General features: G+C 40.4%; 1 protein-coding gene across 1 annotated transcript in view; it reads right to left on the bottom strand.

Annotated features, from left to right (window-relative positions):
- cdh13 (cadherin 13, H-cadherin (heart)) overlaps positions 1-21287 on the bottom strand; it is a gene marked incomplete at both ends in the record, with an annotated part of 275810 nt that overhangs the window by 49396 nt on the left and 205127 nt on the right. The window contains one exon of the mRNA XM_079224117.1: positions 2224-2364. Within this exon, the coding sequence (XP_079080243.1) occupies positions 2224-2364 (141 nt within the window). The remainder of the gene's footprint in view (positions 1-2223; positions 2365-21287) is intronic.

Below are 21287 nucleotides of genomic sequence, written 5' to 3'. Positions count from 1 at the left end.
CATCAATGAGCTGAAAGACAAACCTATACTTGTTCCTGCTGATATCCCACCAATTTCATACCCACAATTACTGTTTTTAATGTAAGTTTACATCAGCCCTCCCAGGATGAGTGAGGTGAAGAAGGCAAGATCGGCTAAGTTTTGTCATCAGAGCCATTTATGACCTTCATCCAAAAGATCCTGCTTGTCCCCTTTTGCCAGGCACCTGCATCACTAAGGCATATTTTAACGGGTGCACTATGAGCCTCGCCCAAGGGCGCTAAACTTGGCGGCATAGCCGAGTTCTCAGACAGTTGTCATCAATCGTGGAACAGAGGCAAACCACAAATGCTTTCCTCCAAACTTCAGCAGGAAATGGTACCCTTCACACCATTTGTACCAGCAGGCCAATGTCCAAAGCACCAGATAATATCAATGGATGGAAGTATTCTGCAGGCTGCTTGGGATTGGAAAACGTACATGGAATTGAATAAAAATATTGTGCTTCCCACAGATATTGGGACTGCAACACACCAGCCAGACATGGTCTCGTGGTCCACAACAGGCGACTGTCTTGCATTGTGTAATTGACAGTACTGTGGGAAAAAGAAAAAGACCAAGTACTCTGAACTGGCAACTGAAGCTGCACAGAATGGCTGAAAGACCCAAGATTAATGAGATGCAGGGGATTTGTTGCAACATCTACGAGCAGTCTATTGAAGATTATGGGGCAAGAGGTCACTCCCTCCAACAAGTAATCAAATCCTTGGCAACCAAAAGCAATTGGTTTTGGATTAAAACAAAAGACTATTCGGCTGAAAAGAATACTTTAAGGTATGGAACTGAGGTAGGTGTACCTGGGAACATTGATGAACCTCTGGGCGATGATTTTTTTTAAATTTTATTTGATAATATATGGTAATTATCATCATTATGTGCATGATGTCTGTTGGGGCAGTGATTGTAATGTAAATGTGCAACCAAGGACCAAGGACCCTCCACAATCTGAGTGGACTAAAGACATTTGCTTTTAATCTGCAAAGTGATAACTAGGGTTGAGGGGAAAATTCATACAGCATAATATCGCGATATTCTGCGTGTCAATATTGTATCAAAACACAAATGCAAAGTATCAATCTTTTATTATATTATTATTATATAAACTAATAATATTGCAATAAGGGGGTGTCGGTGTAATTCGGCGATAACTGTGGTTCTATAAGACACGGTTTCATATGGGGTCCTGGTTCCTGTATTGAGACACGTTGTTTGTGTGTGCAGTAAAATGTCCTCTCGCGTGAGTCATGTAACATGTCTGTGTGTGTGTGTGTGTGTGTGTGTGTGTGTGTGTGTGTCGGTTTGTTTTGTGTGTTTGAGAGAGTCTTGCCACTCACCTGAAGCTTGCTGTAAACATTTCAGAGATCAACATTAATACTTTCTAATAGCTGGCCGGATAATTGATACACTGTGAGGAGGAGAGCTCGTAATCTAATGAGCTAGTAATGTTAATAATGTTGACAGCAACAGCTGTTGTTATAATGGAGAAAAAACATATGTCTCTGACATGAAGGTTCTAATTACTTACATTTGGGACATAAATAGATGTTAGAGAGTGATTTATGACCTGCTTAACGTCCGAACACTAGACATTAAAATTACTAATGGCAAGATTTTTTAATCAATAAGAACATAATGTTTTATTTCCTAATGATTTTAATTGTGTAATTTATGCAAAACACCACCACATATGACTTAAACAAAGTAAAGGTATATAGTTGATGATTACAATACATTTTTGTGTTCATTGGCTATAGGCCTAGAATTACATAATTTGCACTTGAAAATAGGTATAAAATCGCAATATATTACAATGTTAGATATCACAATACTCAGCATATCACATTTATCAAATTAATTAAAGTAGACCTGACTGCATTTGTGATTAAAAGGTCACATCAGTGACCATAATCACTGTAATCACTACAATCCTCCATAATCAGAGACATTTGTTAGAGAGCGCATCCGCAACCAGGAGACCTGGGTTCAAGCTTGCTATCGGGAAGTGTCTGTCCTGTTGCTGTGACCTCTGTCCTTAAAAAATGCATCCAGCTCTAACCGACCCAGTCTTCTGACATTTTTCACCAACATAATATTTGTTGAAGCTATATTCAAGCAACAACGGAAATGAGGAGAACGTTCAACCTTCAGAAGAAGTAGCGAAGAAAAACAAGAGACGTTTCTCACCAGCGTATGTGTGAACTCAGGGGCATGGTCGTTCTTGTCCGTGATGGTAATGGTGGCCGTGGCTGTTCCCATCAGGCCCACCTCACTTCCTGCCATGTCCTTGGCCACGATCTCTAACTCATATGTTGTGGTCGGTAGTGTCTGGAAAATAAACACATAGGGATTAAAGATAGTATATATATATATATATATATATTCATTCAAACCTTTAGCGAAGCCTAAAAGGTAATTTACAATACCGGAACGTTAAAGAAATCAAAACAAAGGAGGACAATACTCAGTGAAAACAATTGCATTTAGATATGTATGAAGGATAGTGCTGTTGTAAGGTTATAGGCACAACAAAGAAGGAATGCAAGTAAGACATCTTTAACAAAATAAAAGACAAAATCAAGGCCATAGTTTTTGCATCATGGAGGACTCATACATACACACATGCACACACTAGTGTGTGGTGATGATCTTCAGATAATCTATTTAAAAGGCTACTCTTTAAAAGTAATTTCAAGATGAATGAATAGCTATGGAAGTGATTCAATCAATCCATATAAAACAAACCTAACACTTATCAGCATGTTTTACATTGATATTAGACCCTTTGATTTGACAAAGCGTAAGCTTTTCTAATAGTCCATTAGAGGCTCGACTCTACAATCGAATTGTCTGGATATTGGCTGAAAAAAAATCCTCAGTGTAAATATGGGCCTTTACGCTCATACAAGTTTTAAAAGCTTCAGTAAACACTTGCGTCGTCTCTAGGGAAAGGTCTGGAATCCACATTTTATACATGTTAGAGCAGATGAAGTGGTCAAAGAGAGAGAGAAAAAGGTTCCCTAAAGCTATGCCGTATGGGATCAAATATAAGCAAACTACGGACGGTTTAAGCTCATCCATTTTAAAGATTCCACAGGGGCTTAGAGCTGGTTATTACACACATCTTCCACATTGCTCTGGGGCATCGGAGATCAAGAGTTCTAGGCCCTGCTGAAAAAGACAAACTATTTCCCTTTACATAATCTGCAAAATCATAGCGCTCACTGGGGCATTTCAATATTTTGTGGCCTTTGAAAGGCTTTTAGAATCTTCATAGATATTTTCATTGTTGATTCGATGTTGGAGAAGAAAGAAGGAGTATTAACAAAACCCAAACTGCACCCATGTCTGCTGATTTTACATTCCTACACAAGCTAGGGAGAGGGATCCATCCTTGATTACAAAGTAGCTTTTCCAGAAGCACAAACATCCAAATTAGACACGTAATTAATTATTGGCCTGGCAGCATGTGTAATCTATATAACAATTGGAGAAATCCTTCTCATACATACAGCGAGAGGAAAGCATTCATAATGGTCATAGTAGGGATAATCATGTGTTGCCATAATTCATGCCTAATTGAAATGCTGACTCTGGTGTATAAATAACAGGAGGTAGGGGCTGGTAAAGCCAACATTTATTTATCCGCTGCATTGTTTTCTCCCGACTGGGGGGTGTTAACTGTCACATGCTTAATAAACTCCATCCTTCTGTCTCACTGAAAATGCTGCTGGAGCTCTCGCCTGCATTGTGGATTCACCTCTGAGTGAATGCAATCTTCTCATGGAGGAGTGGGATGCACACAAACACTGTGGTATGCACACTTGCATGCATGCACACACACACACACACACACACACACACACACACACACACACACACACACACACACACACACACACACACACACACAAATCAGGCTCCCATTTGTTGTTTTGAATTAAAAGCAACAAATCAGAAAACTAAATTATTACATTCAACCAATGATGACAATAATTACAACATTTGTGCTCTTGTTTTTCCTTGTTTGGTTTGTCCGACAGGCTTTTCATTAGGCCCTGGTTTAACACACTAACTAAAAGGCCTATAGGAGGGCATTTATGGGCCACCCGATGGCCACTAAGGGACTGCTCGAGCTGAGCATGTTTTACTGTTACATTAGACAACTGTTCAAGCTCCTTTTAAAAGTATTTACTTTGCTAGTGAAAGGTGTAAATTTCACGTCTTTTTTTTACAGCACTACCTAGTTGGATTTAAGCAGTAGCAGTGCAACGATGCTTGTAAAGCATTATTTGTGATTTCATGTCTATTTGTATGCTTTCATTTATGCTCGCTCATGATTGGCAATAATACAAGCTAGTCTATAATTGTTTGGAATATTCATCCCCTTCAATTGCATTTCCATTGATGTTTACTACACACACTCTGACTACCACTATCAGAGTGCGTATTCTCTGCCTCATCATGTCCCTGATCTTTACACCCATGGACAGTCTACCTGAGTATTGTTGATGATATTGTTTACTGCCAAAGAGCTGTGACCCAACATCCCCTCACAGACTTGAGGTGCTACCACAAGTCCTCTGCTCCGCTGTCTGTCTGTGTCAAACTGAGCAGCAGTGGCAGTTGTCAGTGTGTGAGTGTTCTACTTTTTCCTCATCAAAAATAGTGCTCTAATCTATTTCATCTGAGGCAGGCGGCGGGGATCAAACGATCAATGCGTAGACACCTTGAGGCCGTTTTTAATTATCACACCACCTAGAACTTAGACATGATGAGATATTCACAGAAATCACATATTGAGGTCAGGAGCAATATAATGGAAGACTTAGGGCCAAACACTGAATTCTCAAGATTCCCAATATACTCAAAACAGGAAACAATTTAAATGCTCAGAACTCCGTTTTTATTTACAGGGGACATTATCTACAGAAGAAAGGACAAGCTGAGAGGCTAGTGCTTCCCTTCTGTCATAACCTCCATCCATTCAAGCAACTGCTGCGGGGGAGACTGTGGAAAGAGTGAGACAGTAAACAGGTGCTTCTATCAATAGTTTGTGCACATAGTGACGGACAGGGGTGTCCCTCACAACCTCCTCCTGCTCGATCAAACATTGTGCAGGCAGATGGTGCTCTGTGGACCTGTGAGTTTATTAAACCCATGCACACAACCACATGTGAAAACACACATGCTGATTGTAATACACACACACACACACACACACACCCTCCAGCTAGAGAAGAGAAGGACTCTGGAATACCTGCAGTCTCAGTGGTGTCTAAACACATTGAGCGTGGCCTCCTTTAGCGACTGACAACGTCTTAATGAGTATTTCCCGAGTCTCAACTCAATTATAAACTCCCTGGAAGTGTCTGGCCAAGAAAATCTGTTCAAATTCACGAGAGATACAGAGTTACAGCAACTGGGAATTTTCCCTCCAGGTGTCAGAACACTTCTACTGGCACAGTGTTGATTGAGATACTCCTCTCAGTCAGGGCCTTCATTTTTCCACGACTTGTTAATTTGTCTTGAAATACTTGATTAAACCTTTGGGAGCAGCAAGAGTGTTAAAGTCAAAAGAAAAAGTGGCCTTTTCCCCTGTGGTTCTAAGTAGACAACATTCAGTGATTTGCTGCATGTTTATACACCTTTAAAGCGTCGGTGTTCAACCGACAGTAACATTCCTTCTATACAGTCTTCAGGATTCTGTGTCTTTGCATACTGCAGTTATTACATGTTTTTCAACTCACTGGCTAACAGTTTTTCCTCTGAAGACCAAAGAAGTACCTCTGCAGGTATCAACATTATCACTTCATAAGGATATTACGATTATGATCACACTGCATTGTGCAGTCAGAACAGCTTGTTGTACATGCATGTAGAGTTTTGTTTTGCATAACTGTGGAATGCAGTTCAATACATTACACATCTGCCATGGTCATCCCTAGAGAGATGCTGCTAGCATGTCTAAACACCTTCCTATTCATATCTCAATACTGATACTACCTTAGACCCAGCCCTAGAGCAGAGTTGTTCTGCTGCATGTATTACGTGTCGGAGTAAAACAAAGTCTTCACTGGCATTACTGTTCCTGCTGAGAGACTGACGACAGGCAGCATAACTTTTGTCCAATGGAAGCAACGTTGCTTCATTGAAGACAGATGGGATCTGTGGTGAACTCTTGGACTAAAGGGTTCACTCAGATGGATATCAGCCTGAAAGGAAGCGCCGTGTCCACTTGACGAGTAGCATTCTTTTCAATGCACTGCATTATTCTTTGTTAAAACGTAAGTGCGAGAAAAACCAGGAAGCCACAAGTGATTTCATTGAGCGATGGTGTTTGTGAAAGCTGAAGTATAAACTGAACAAAGAGCTAATTTAGTAGAGTGTACCAAGTTATATGGCAGGCCTTGTTTACGAGACATCTGATTGGAGAATGACATTTCAGACACTGTCACATTCTGCCTGGAAAGGATTTCATAAAGCCCTTCGAGTGAAGGCTCATCCCTGGCACAAAGCAAGGAGAAAGGAGAGGATGAGAGTAAGAAAGACAGCGAGAGAGAGAATGAACAGGGATAAGTGAGGAAAGGAAGAGGACAGAATGAGAGAGAGAAAGCGAGAGCAACCTGACATCTCTGAGATACCACATTAACTCTCTGAATAGGTTTGATATTATAAAATTGGCTCTTTTTGGAGTTCTTTGTTCTCCTCTTCACTAGTGCTCACTCTCAGCACCAAACCACTGGCTATTATTCAGGTCTCTTTTCAAATGCTTAGAGAAATAATGACAGACCTTAAAAGGATTAGGGAAAAAAATCCAAACAGTTAAATGAAAATCCAATAGTGCCAGTATTTCGACAAGAGCAACATTATTCCTCTCATTTATGCCTTCTACCTCTCTTTCTTTAAAAAAAAAATGTTGTTGTTAAAGCCCATTCGTACTCATGTTCTCTAAATCGCTGTGATGTGTGGGAACAGTTACACTAATATTTATGAAGCTTTTAGACTGAAAGCTGGAACTGTCCTCTTCTCTCTTAGCATCACTCACAAGATAGGTTCACAATTCTTCAGGATCCACTGCTCTTGGTGGTGCCAACAACGTTTACTAGGATTACTCCTCTAGGCAGCTTGAAGTCTGTAAACAAATGTCAGTCCATTCAATAGTTATTGAGATATTTCGGTATAAACCAAAGTGGCCGATCGGCAGGCTGACTAGCCAACAGACCCACTTTGGCATCCCTAAGGCCATCTGCTTCTATGGCTTCAAAAAACAAGCAAAACAACATCTTGATTGAAATCTCCTTTAAGAAATCTACTATTTGGTTTTAAATATTCCTTTTTGAAGATGCTCAGAACTTTTAGTGGGGGCTGTTGCTAGGCAGTAGACAGCTCAGGTAGGAGATGGCTAGGGAATGGCACGCTGTCTGTAGCTGGCGACGTTGCTGTGTTCACAGACAGCCAGCTAGACGCAGATCACAGATCAGCTGGGTAACATTAGCTTTAGTAACTCAGGAACTCCAGTCACAGTATGTGACACGCTTTCATGTCAGTGTAAAATACAGAGCTTCGTTTCGTAATGCACACGATGCATTTTTTTGTGCAATTTTTGCATTTTTTTTTATCTCTCAGACATTTTAGCTTCACTTCACCTCACGGGTCGCTGACAGCCTCCTGCACTTCACCTCTACAGACATATGATTAATCACTCTGACAATAGTTAATTACAGGAGGAAGGCAGCCACGTGAGACCCTTATCTGGGCCACTGCAACCTACACAAGTGATCTATTTCTTTCATCAGCCTCTTAAGCGTGGTTAGCATTCACCCAGAGAAGGGAGCGAGAGACATATGGGGGTGGTAGTAGTGTGACACTTTGATAACAGTGTTTAATTTCATGGGTCCTCCCCTCCTCCTCTCTTTGTTAATTCAAAACAGGAATACTGATGCTGTATTGTGCTGAACCAAAACACCTCGGGTTCATGTAGTATGCAACGAAAGAAACGTTGCAATGACTCCACCTCCACCATGACATTAATAAGCAGCATCCATATAGTTATAGTAGATAACAATAAAGAGTGAGGCCTGAACTTTAATGGATTTTACCAATTAATGCATTTCTTAAAGGAGTCACTCCAACTGAGCAGTTTTTCATTTTGGCACCTTGGCTTCGATCTGAACTCAAAAACATATAAGATGGAAAATTAATGATAGGAGATTAATTATTTTCAAGTCTTACAGAAGGAGTCTGACGTAAAAGGTTGTCGACGGTGAAATGCCCAAAGGTCCTTGTCCACACTGAACATTAAAACAGAACTTTCTGTGCGTATATTTTTTACGCACATCTCGTAAAGGGCTCCAAGGATTTCCGATGGTTTTATTAACCAGCAGTGACAGCGACGCTGGTATTGTTTTCACCTTGTGAGTCTGTGTGTCAGTCCAGGAAACACAGACTATAGCAGGTGCTACCACAGAGGCTGTTTCGAGCACTTTGCTGTATTTCTGTCGGTCTGTTACCCGACAGTGTCACAACCACGCAAGATGCAGTAGCATACATTTACAGATGTGTAGTTGGGATCAAAATGAAGGCAGAGTTCGCAGAAGTGTGCAAGGGCGCCCAAAGTAGGAGGGTGGGAGATGGATAAGGTGACAGGTGATTTGCCGTTGCAGCTGGTTTGATCCAATCGCAAGATGGTCTGTAGTTGAGGATGGATTTTAGGATTTTGAAGAGTTTCTTTTATGTTTGCATTTACATTTATTACGCACCCAGCTTGCAAGTAGCCACATTGACCATGTCTCCACTGACTATAATTAAGTCATTTTTAATGTTATGTATTGAGATATAATGTAATTATGCATGTGATAAACTACCCCTGTGCTACATAAGAAACATGTGGAGAAACATGTGGAGTAACGTGATTTGAATTTGAACTAGACCATTTTTGCTCAGGGTTTACTTGACATCTCATAGGTGGAACTAACAGCCCATTATCTTGACTTTAGCCTCCATCTTTTATAACATTAAAATGAGAGACTATACCATAGGAAAGAGCCAGGTTGATCCAGCCTTGATGCTGAATATACTGACACAGCACTGCATTGGAGGAGTGAATTACGACGGCTTGATTCAGATTTCTTAGCCCTCCAAAAAGCATTTTTTACACTTAGTCCAGCAGAAAAAGAGATATGCCATCTTCCTCCTGGGGGACATCACCATGCCAAAAAATGAAAAGCCTGACACATGAGAGAGGACTGGTCAAGCCCGCCCCCCTCCACACACACATAGGTCCTTCCTTGCAATTTGTGGACTATCACTCCCACAGCGGGGTTATAATAACTGACAAATTATACATTCTACTTCCTTGCTCACACTTTATAACAATGTCTACATGGCAGGCGTAGTGTGAGGAGCATATCAGCAGAGCAGCACCTTCAGTCCTCTGTCTGCGTCGACACAGGATGCATTCAGCACATTCGGAGTGTAGGTCACCTCCTTTTTGACAGCACAGAGACACACATACACTTTAGTTCAGCGCGTAAACGGATGGAAATAGATTTAAAGCATAAAAAGAGTTGAAAGCTTTTCAGTTTAAAATCACAAACACAAAGTACAAAAAGACATTTGTTTTTATAGTATGTCCTTTCAGTATTTTTGTGGAACGCTCCAGCCAGCAGATTAGAAGCAGCATCAGTGTGAAGACAGCTCTTCAGAACGGAGTATCGTACACACATTGTCTGAAGCACAGAGCAGATGCAGAACATGAATACTACCAAAAGCAGAATGCTTTCAATACAAAAGTCTTGTCCTGCTGCATTGAATGCAACATCTGTTCATAGGGATTAGTAAGGAAGACAACACATGACGCTGCTCACAGTGAGCTTGATAAAATGTAAGTGTAAAGGTTTAGTAGGGACAGTATTCAATACTAGTCTCCATTATCATTGTGTTCATTATCATGAATAGAAAAAATGACAGACATAATGTTTCCATATATCAACCACACACATGGGGGACAGTTTAAACCCCCAAACAATGACTAAGACTGATGGAAGTCTGGTAACATTCAAATCTCATTTTTTTCAGGCTCGTTGAGTTTAGAACCATTGGTAGCTTCTTCATTCAACATGACAAGTCTAAATACAAATCAGGTGGACTATTATTTGTCGTTTCTGAAATGGTCACACAAAATTCCCATATGATGTTTGAATTTAATTGTGTAGTGGGAAAGCTGTGTCCGGTCTGTAGTAAGTTTAGTGCAACCTAAAACTATCTGAACAGGTAAAAAGAGGAATGCATGGTTCGAGGGACACAGGAGTCCCGGTATCACCTCATGCCTCTGCGGTGACTAATAGGTACTGCAGTAATGTATTTTGTGCACACAAAGTTATGTGGAAGATTAAATATGTAAATTGGCCAAGATCCAAAATGACTAAAGCATAATTTCAAGGATTTGACAGAAGTGCAATTTCAAATATTCATTCAGGAAGAGACCCCAAAGGCTTATAGACACAAGTTAATCATCTTAAATGCCTTTCAAATTTTGTTGAGCAGTGCTGTAAAACTACCAAAAGCTACAAATCCTCCTGCACGTTATCTCCTGTAGCTATTCAGTGAGATTTATCTGATAGAGTCACTGCTCAGTAATCAGTGCAGTGACACAAACAGGCAGGTTTGGAGACTGTTGCCAGCCACAGTATATCAGGTTGATAACAGAGAATGCAAGACTATGGCTTTTCTTTGAGCCAGTAATCACAGTACAGCAACACCACGAAGTAAAACAACATCATGTTTTTTTGGCATAATCTGAAAGCCTAATGGTTTTAAAGCATCAACTTTACTCCAAGCAGTGAATCCGACCCACTCTCTTCAAAATGACTTCCTTGAGCACATGTGGGTAGGAGGCTTGAAAACACAAAACACACTCCACTTTCAGTCGGTAATTTTGCATCAATTGGCTCCGATTCCTTGTATCAAATTGAAATGTTTTATGTTTGAGGACTTTTTGAAGAATAGTCCAGTTGAGATACAAAATAATCCTTAAAAGAATAAAATACTGAAATCCTTGAAATCCTGAAATTTAAAGCTAATGTTTTTCATATCTCTAATTTGTGTTGATTGAATCCTTTAGTTGCTTTAGAAATATAGATTATATATCTAGAAGAGTCTCTTCTTTTGGCAAATGTTTTCTGAACGAATTGAAATCTAATTGCATCATTGCTTGTTTAAATTAAAGCCTAGTTTGCAGTGCTTTCCTCCAGCGGGTTATACAGTAGCTCATCTAGATTTCACACAGCCACAACACACACAAAATAAAAAAAATTAAATAATGAGCCAGTCTGGCAGGACCACTGTGTATCTGCTTTACTTTTACAACACAAGTATGGACTTGACAAGTACAAGTGTCAGGCTACCATGCCAGCTCGACAGAGAACAAAATGAATAGTTCAAATGTTTCAGCTGGGGAGAAACCCTTAAAACCAGAGAGCAATTCAACATGCATTCATGTTAAACAAGTCCACCATAGCTCAAAGGACTGTCAAGTGTGCTATGCAGTTCTATTTTTCTCTCTAGCTTCTATCCTCTGATTTCATCTCTTCATTTTCCTTTATTTGCACTCTTCGAATATAAGCTTTTGTGACATCAATTACCAGGATTGTTCTGTTGTTGGTCAGAGTTTGTCCTTTTTCCCCTCATCTTTGTTTTTCTTTCTTTCTGAAGACATATGCGGTTGAATTTCCTTTTACCATGAGAACATTGAATTCTTCCAGACATGTATTTAACATGGTGCCGGAAATGCTTACAAAGATTATGTTATAACCACTATCACCAGTTCTTGTAGATTTTGCAACTAAACCAGCAACATCCAGGCCATTGTACAGGGTCTGTGTTGTGCTGATATATGGGCCTGTGGAGGATGACGTGTTTACTGAGATGGTGCGGCTTCCTGCTGAAATTCTCCACCAAACCAATTGCCACAAATTGGACATTTCTGGGCACGGTTCGATTTGATCTCAGAAGTATGCTGCAATATACAGTAAATTGACTGCAATAGACTGTCTGGAGTATTTTCCTGCCTGAGGCCAAATGTATACTGGGATGGTCTCCAGTCCCTCAACACCCTGAATAGGACAAAGTTGGTATTAAGAATAGATAGATGGATAGCTTCAGGAATTTAAACACCGTAGGAGGAATCATTCAGAACCATATGGCCAGAAACATATGGCATACAGCCATGTTTTTTTCATATGGACATGTGTGGATTGCATTAAATTGGATGATTGCCCATTTTTGCTAACATGTTGCTGATCAGCTTTGCACTAGAGATGTAATACATCTGTTTCTGTCCAAGGGTGCTTTTGGCCAAAATAGTTCTGCTGCTCCCTGAGAGGAACTGCCCACTGGAGAGTTCCCTGAAGAACCACCTTCAGGGGCTTTAAGCTTGTTTGCTTGGCTGGGAAATAACTTTTTAATTAATTTTAAAGACCAAAATGGTGAAAAACTTTCCCAAAACTAAGGAATCTCATGTGTTGGTAGAAAAACATACTCATTACACTTTCCCTCGCTTTTGCTGTTGACAAAAGGCGAGCTATCTCCATTTATAAACGGTTGACTCATAAATCATCCACCTTGGTGTTTATGTGCTCTTTTCGATTTTAAATTTTTTTTGACAGGATATGAAACTTCGTCTGCTGTAGACCATCTGCACCAACATTTGACAAGTTGTGTTGTCGAACACATTGAGTAGACATTATGTCTGAGCTGTTTGTTTGTCGTCCAACAGTTTTGAATGTGTCTTGCTCTCATAAATGAGGTATTTTTATTCTCAGGGTTGCTGTTTTATTTATTTTTTTCATCAACATAAACATTAGACGCTGCAACATTTTGAGATGCAGTTACCGACTCATCTTGCACTAACAATCAAGTAACTTCAACAGCACTTAAATCACACATTTACAGTAAATGGAACACCTGAACCTGAACATTCAGCCTTTCTGAATGCTTTACACAAATCCTTTACTTAAATCTCACTGTGTCTATTGCAGTCAGTTGCTTGTAAAGAGGGTGATATATTGCACTCAAGCAGTTAAGAACCTGCTTATAACCTTTGCATACAGGAGTCTCGTGGGATTTGGTTCGACTGAAGGTGCATTCAAACCTGTGATGATCCATGAACCTGCCCATGACATGTTCAGTGCAGCAAGTCTCTCTGCATGCTCTTTAGCTCCGTTTTAAAAAGTTGGGGCGCTGGTTGACATTACATTATATTACATTTCATTTAGCTGACCCTTTTATCCACTTTTTAGCGACTTTTATACACCGTAGACACAGCAACGGGGAGCAATTCGGGGTTAAGTGTCTTGCTCAAGGACACATCGACATGGACTAGCGGACTAGCATGAACCACCGATCCTCTGATCGAAGGACGGATCTGCTAACCACTGAGCCACAGTCACCTCGAATGTTGTTTAAAACATCAGTAAAATCATGTTAAATTTCCATCTTGAAAGGAATAGTTTAACATTAATACACTGGCCCGGTCCTTCTGGGTCAATAAGGGTGTGTGCAGGAATAGTTTGACATTCTGGTAAAAATAAAAGTCTTCATAATAAACTAGCCAGTTGCTGGATCCGGCTACATATTTACCGAACAACAGACATGAGAGTGGCATCAATCTTCTCATCTACTCCCTGCACGACAGCAAAAAACTATTATTTCCCAAAATTTCAAATTATTCCTTTAATACAAAGGCAACAGCATGTGCTCCTTGCTCAACCAGGGATGGAATGACATGCCCCTGTGTTGGTCTGTTTAGTTGCAATATTTAATACATTTGTATTGACTATAAAAAACCCTGTAATGTTGAATAAAAAGAACAGATTATTATTTGATGCGATTGTGATGCATTAAAACAAAACGCAGTAACAATGCACATCTGTCCTCTCTCCCTCACCACCTCGCTGCTCTTTTCTCCTTCTTTTCTTTACTTTAAGAGTGTGCATATTGACTTGGGTGGGGCAGCGTTGACCATATTTATCCCGCCTCATCAGGCCAATTAGTAGCAGGATGATAAGCTTATGCAGCACCGGTGTCCCTCAGCTCTCTCTGATGAGTGTGGGGCTAATTGGGGTCAAGGTTGTGTTTAGGGCTGTGGTGAGTTGGAGCAGAAAGCACAAGCTGGGGCTAATCTAATCAGGTGCACCATCAGACCACAGTCTAATTGTGGCATTTAGCGAGCAGTTAGATGTATACTGGGGACTGAAGTAGTCCCCTCTTACTAAGTACCCCTTCCCCCTGAGCAAAAACATACATTATGTTCGTGTGTGTGAGCAGCAGTGCATGTGTGTCTGAGTGTGAGAGGGTTTGAGTTAAGTGCAATCACATCCTGCGCCTGCCACCATCAGAGCTATCAAAGGCCCATCTGGGAAGCGTGCACGTGCGTGCGTGTGTGCATGTGTGTGCGACAGCAGACCCAGATCTTTTAGTGAAGAGCCCAGGTGTTCCTGTTAAAGTGTTAATTAGATTAGTGCAGATCAAACGGGGGTGGCATTCGCTGGGGACGAGAGGTGGCGGGGCCACCCCGCCGGGGCGCTGGTTCCAACTACCCCTCGTCATCCTCCAAGTAGGATAATTAATCAATAACTGGACTCATCTTATTGGTTCCTCTGATCTGCTAAATACGCTACACAGATTTATGTAGATGAGTGGTAAATAGTGGAGGTGTTTCTCCAGTGTATTACAAGGCTACATGACTACAGTCATTCTATTCACATGATTTACTCTATCTGGCCAAAGTCAGTGTTTTTGAAAACAGTAAAAAAATAAAGTATTTTTAAACCAAACAGATTCAGCAAACTGTTCCCACAGAGCCATATGGGACCTAGGACCAGGAACAGGAAGAAACACAAGTGGAAGCACACATCAATTCCACATCAAGTAGCAGCTACTGATGTGGAGTTGTCTGCATTGCACAACAGGGAATGACAACAGATGTTTGCTCAAACTCTTGAAATGTTTGGTTCTTCACATGGTGGAATTACGCTATGGAGGGAAACTCCCTGGAGGCTTTTCTCTGGGAACACTGTGGTTATGTGAGTACCAGTGATAAAACCTTTGCCTTCACACAGCAATGAACACAGTGCTGGCCAACAAAGAGGGGACCTCTAGCTATGAAGATGTTAACTTTGGAAAATATTGACCTGAATTGGCCAAAGGGCAATTCTAATTGCCAGTGATTTATTAAATAATGTCTGGTTCATTTTTTAATCTATATTTTTTTCATTGCATACTTGAAGTGTTCTGTATCGACAGCCAAATAACAGAATCGAAGAAACAATACAAAAAAAAAACAACTCGACAAGACGTAGCAAAGCAGACCATTCCACTTATCTATCCACTTTATAATGGTACTCCTGTGTATCCAAATCCAGGCAGAGGAGCAAAGCCTGGGTAAAGCTGAGGTGCAACAAGTGCACAGTAAACACTTTGCTGAAACTGACTTAAGCAGACAATCCCCAAAACATACAGTTGCTCAGCCACAGTGTCCCTCTGAATGAACAATGAGTTTAAAAACTAAACCAAGACACACATCAGAGGCTCTAATCAAGTTGACAAAAGGATTTCAGTAAGACTTGACTGATGAGTCTGGTGCCATGCTGAAACTATAAGCTTCCAGACAATTTGCAACAAAAGGAAAATGCCTGTCACAACACCCAGTTTTGATTGAGCCTCTGAACTAATTCACTGATGCTCTGTGTGACAGGCTCATATTGACATTGACAGCCACTCAAAGCTGCACTTGAAGGAGGCACAGACATCTCTGCCAACCTATGATTGTGACCAATCTGGAGTACCTACTGTGTGCTGTATGCTTCTCAACTTAAAATGCGTATGTAAACAAAACAGTGCAGTTCTCCTTGCGACTGTGGCAGTCTGTGCTCATTTAAGAGAAACGTTGGATGTCTTGAACTGTTTGCTAACTCCCTGTGGAGGAAAACGTTGTGTTCAATTGACTGACTGAAAATGTGCCCCCTGGTCTGTCTGACCGTCACTTAGCATGTAAGATTGGGCAAAAAGAAACGTGCAGCTTGACTGAATGAATGAATGAATAGGTGACATGTGTGAATACTGATCATTAAGCATATTTACTATAAGGGGTCACACCTAGAGAAACTACATTTGTTGTAATATGCTTGGCTTTGTTTCTTTCTTTTGCATTAATACTATGGGGGCAGCCTTAATTTGTCGCATCGTGTTGCATCATTGTCTCAGCAGCATTGCAAAGTTGTTTTCTTCCAAAAGCAAAGTACTGGCATGGAGGTGAGTTCAAACTGCCAGAAACCTCAGCGCCTCACCAAGTGTAATTATCAACAATAAACCTGTGAAAAACATGTGTGTATGTGATCGTCAGAATATTATCCATGTAGTTTAAAGACATGTATTGTAATATACATAGTTGTGGTATGCCTATAAATGCTTTCCAAACCACCCCATAACATTGGAGCCAATTATATTGCACTTGCATCACAAAAGAGGGATGCTTTTAATGTGCAGCTCAGCATCGAGGGAGCATGCTGTTTGCTTTTTGTCTTCTCCACACTACTGAAGCACTCTTTCATCAGGGAAGAAGGTATACAGTGGCAGGACCACATACTGAGAGCTTAAGTCTGTCTGTCGACTGAAGTCTGTTTCAGCACGTCTCTCCAAGGAGGTTGTTTTCAATAGGGAAAAGAAAAAAGCCCTGGCTCAGAGAGGAGTGTATAAATACACACGCACATACACCCAACATGTATACAGGGCAGTATAAATATAAAACACGTAATAAATACATTTAAATGAGTACACACAATGGTGGTAGAATGTGTTTCATGGAGTGAGTGCACAACTTTCTGAGGAATTTCTGATTTTATCTTTTGATTAGTGACAGCAGGACTGGCTCCTAAAGTCATCCTTATATTCCCCTATTCTCTATGTTCTTCTTCTCCTTCTTCTCCTCCTCCTCCTCCTCCTCCTCCTCCTCCTCCTCCTCCTCCTCCTCTGTGTATTGCATCACCCCTTCATACGATAGCACTTTCTTTTAAGTGCAACAATGTCCTGATGTCATTTTGTAGGATGGGTGTTAAAGAAACTTTTAAATGAATTAGTTTCAAGACATTAGGTACTAAGTTATGGAAATTAGATACTAAACATTAAGAAATAAACGGGTTTGATGAGCATCTCTGTTGAATGGGGAAACTGTTATACAGTTAATAAAAAATAAAAAACACACAATAAATAAATAAATACATAAAAAAAAATCCAAACAAGAGAATAATTACTTTGATTACTGGATTGACCTGTGGTCCCTTTGAAATAAAGTCATCCTTGCAGTTCTTTCCCAGGAATGCTCAAATAAATTTCCTCTACTGAACTCTTCATCTATTTGAGTAACAACAACAGCATGTCAGGGTTCTTTTCGAGGAAATTTCAGTCAGCATTAACATACCCACTCTTTTCTAACAAATTCTTTGGAGCTAATGATCCTCTCCACTGTGAAAACATTATTTGTCCCGTCTTTGCTCATATGAAATGTCCTCATCTCTCAGGGGAGTGATATGTTGTCACTGTGGCACTTGGGGGTGGAAATGGAGTGATCCGTCCCCAGCGCCTGCTGCAACGGGGACAGCTTGCTTATAATTGCTGGGAAATGTCACCACAGTTGATTACCAGTGATTTGCACAACTGCAAAGGGAATCCAAATAAAAAAGTAGAGTTGATGAGTGCATATTTAATGAGGCTCATGCATACTAATGCAGGCATCTCATTCCGCTCTATTTCCTCACATAAACACATGCAAATTCATGGTACAAGTCAGTGAAAACATAGGAAGTCATCCTAATGAATGACACACTGATAGGATATGTCATTATCTCAGCTAAGTGGTCAATGTGAATTTATGTTGGTTTAGTACTTCCAGCTGTCAGAAAATGTCCACAGCAGATTGTGCACGACACTTGTCGTCAAAAAATCTGTGAATTTTACGGTTTAAATGTCACACTTAGAAAGCCCATAGACATGCAGACATACGTTTACGATGTGTGCACCTTACAGCAGATTAAAATGTAAAATGAAACAGTTATGCTCTGTGCACTGCATAGATGTCACATACAACTCCTTTATGTTCATTCAAATGACACGTATGTCCTATAATAAATCATTATTCCATGGGAGAGGATAGGTGTCTTGTAGTAGTGATTAAACTAATACAGACAAAAAGGAAAAGAAATCCTTTCATTACATTTCATTAACATTTGCTTGAAGCAAGAAAAAGAATTAGACTGCAATAATTCTTTGTACTAAGAATTTTAATTCGAGGGAGAAATGGCCAAATAGAAGGCCTCTCAACTCTTGCCAAGTAGTCATTATGCTTCCTGGTAATAAAACAAGTAAATGATGAGCAGATTAGTGGCTTCAAATCTTGGGAGCAAGTATAAAAACGGAGCTCAATTTGTATGCTAGTGTTTGCACTGAGACTTTGCTGGCCCAGCTGTATGGGACCAGGACCCCTTCTGAGAGTCTAATGAAACAGCTACTTTCTTGAGACACACAAACATGTGAAGTTGGATCAAATCCGGCTTTGCCTGCACTGCGAAAGGACACACACAGCGTCACCTGCTAGAAGCACATAAAATTACTTTGGTCACGGCGAGCATATGGGCTGACGTTTTTTTTAATAGCCTGTAAAGTACTTGAGTAACACACCTAATCAATGTTATAGTGCCTACATTGGTGGCAGGCTTTTAACAATGATGGACACACACTCGATATGAGCCTAAGTTTGTAGTTCATTTCTTTGATAGTTGGCTCTCTAAGCACTACGTTGTCTACAACGAGCTGTTGACCTGCCATGCTTTATTTCACATGCACCTGTTTGGATTCACCAATATGTAAATCTGGCCCGACTCGGCGGGTCCATCAGCATCTGCTGGGTGCCAGGCAGGGAATACAGATGCAGGCAGATAGGTATTTAGGAAGGCTCCTCACGTCTGCCTACTAAGAAGCAGCACAACGACTTGGCCACAGCAGCTCCGGCACTGCCATTCTTCAACTGGATTGATTCTCACCAACCACTGGCAATCTGATTCATCAATATTCAGAATCACACTGCTCTAAATTAGCTCCAGCCTCAGGACTTTAACCCTGTAAGTGGAGTGCTGTGATTATAATCAAGGGTAAGGAAGAGGAAGCCAGCTCTACTGCTGTACTGTGGAAAGAGGACAATGTAAGGAATTCATTTCTGTTCTTTTTAGTTTTTGTTGTCATCTCAAACACATTCTAATTGCATGATAATTTGCTTGCCTGTTTACATACAGTACATCATTCTTAAATATTACTTTGAATCTTGGAAAGTGGCGCAGCTTGAAGCTGTGCTTTCCACTACAACAAACAATGAGTCCTGAGAAAGTGGAATGATGTAAGGTCAAAACTGATGGGCTGAACTGGAGATATGTAAGTTTGAATAAAAATAGTAGAGTAAAAATAAGGAGGTCAGGTACCATCGCAGTCTAAAATGAACTATTTGGGCAGAACAGCACTAGAGAGGTAGTTTGGACTTGCTATTTTATTTGGCCAATCATTTTGAAAAGAAAGTTTCATCCTCTCATAAAACTGCTGGATAACTCTTACGTTAACTGGTGGCATTTCCACTTCACAGCCGGTTTGCGTGCTTACAGTATTTAACAGTATGTGTCTCCAAAAAACTCTCAGTCCATTTCTTCAAAGAGCATCATCATGCAATTGTAGACATGATGGCACAGCACATCAAACTGAGTATGTCTTTTTCTTTGTCTTGAATCCTGCCAACAATAAAAAGTCCTGAGCTTCTGAACTGCATTCCTCAAAATACTGTTTTATTCTCATCCAGTTAAGGTCACAGCCTCGTCAAAATCCTTTAGTCCAATAATTGATGGTGCACGGCTTTCAGTGCTGTGAGTGGCATGTGGAACAGGCAAACATGGATGTCCGCTAACATTTAGAATTATATTGGTGCATGGTGTCCGAGTATAAAAAAGGCTAGTGTCATCCCGTGATCTGTTCTCTATATCTTTGAGGAATCAATTGAGGAAGCGTATAGCAGGTACCTTTGACTCACCGCTTTTGAGAGGCTTTTTCAAACTTCATTCTTCTGTGTCAGTTTTACGTAAGTAAGTTTTACTGTCAGTTTTACGTAAATTGGCAGTGGCCTCCACATAGGCCTTGAGTGCGTATGTGGAGGCCACTGCCAATTTACGTAAAACTGACAAACCTGTTGCTTGCTCCCGGGTTGTAAGACGGGTAAACCCCTGTCAAAACAGAGACTTTCTAATTGGATTGTGGATGATTGTACACAATTATAGGTTGCCTATACCTATACTGTGAGTATCACTAGACTCAAGTTGTGTCCATATCCTGGGCAACATTAAAAGGGGTTTCTCTGTAAGACATCTGTGCTGCTGCATCCTGGGAGACTTCATGTGCTTTAACTCACTATTACACTATTAAATGCATTGTTTTCTTTCTTTTATCCAGTTTTTTCATGGGGCTGCATCACACCTGTCTCATTCCCAACCTCTAAATGACAAATAATGATCCCTCCTACAGTGCAGAGGAAGTACAAAATAAGAACTTTCTAATGAGTTCAGGTTCATTGGCCACAATGAGGCTTATCTGTTACTTAATTAGAGCTATTGCAGCCAACATCACATCCTGCTGCAGGCTTAATTTGCCCATTAAGTTTCTAAGACAGTAAGCAAATTGTTTTGCATAGTCACACTTGTATGAAGATCAATGACAATCTTGTGTGCAATGACTTCACTTGATTGCATCTTTTGTAATTAGTAACTTCATTATGGGTTTTACAGAAACGACTAGTCCTTATTCTTCTGATTTCGACATAGCCCTTCTAACTGGTGATCACCAACATTCTACGTGGTGCTTATTGTATTTGTGTAGTTTATTCAACAACATGTCTCTTGCAATGAAGTCCTTGTTAAGATTATTTCCCATAAAAACCTGGTGTCTTATCTGTCTGCATTAATGTATTACCTGCAGGAGCTTGGGAGGAGAACTGCTGCCTAGTGTGAGTAATGATTCTGAGAGTTAGTTAGGCTTAAGTAGTGGGGTATGTACCTCCTACCTCAGGCGCGAGTCAACTGCCTCCACAGTTCTACAGCTTACTTATACTGCACTGACAGCTCAATATTGGTTGACAATTACTACATGTGTATTATATAGATCAA

Source organism: Taurulus bubalis (genome assembly GCF_910589615.1).
Source record: "Taurulus bubalis genome assembly, chromosome: 9".
In the NCBI taxonomy this organism is placed as follows: domain Eukaryota; kingdom Metazoa; phylum Chordata; class Actinopteri; order Perciformes; family Cottidae; genus Taurulus; species Taurulus bubalis.
The sequence above is the reverse complement of the archived record's forward strand: the minus strand, read 5'-3'. Positions and strand labels throughout refer to the sequence as shown.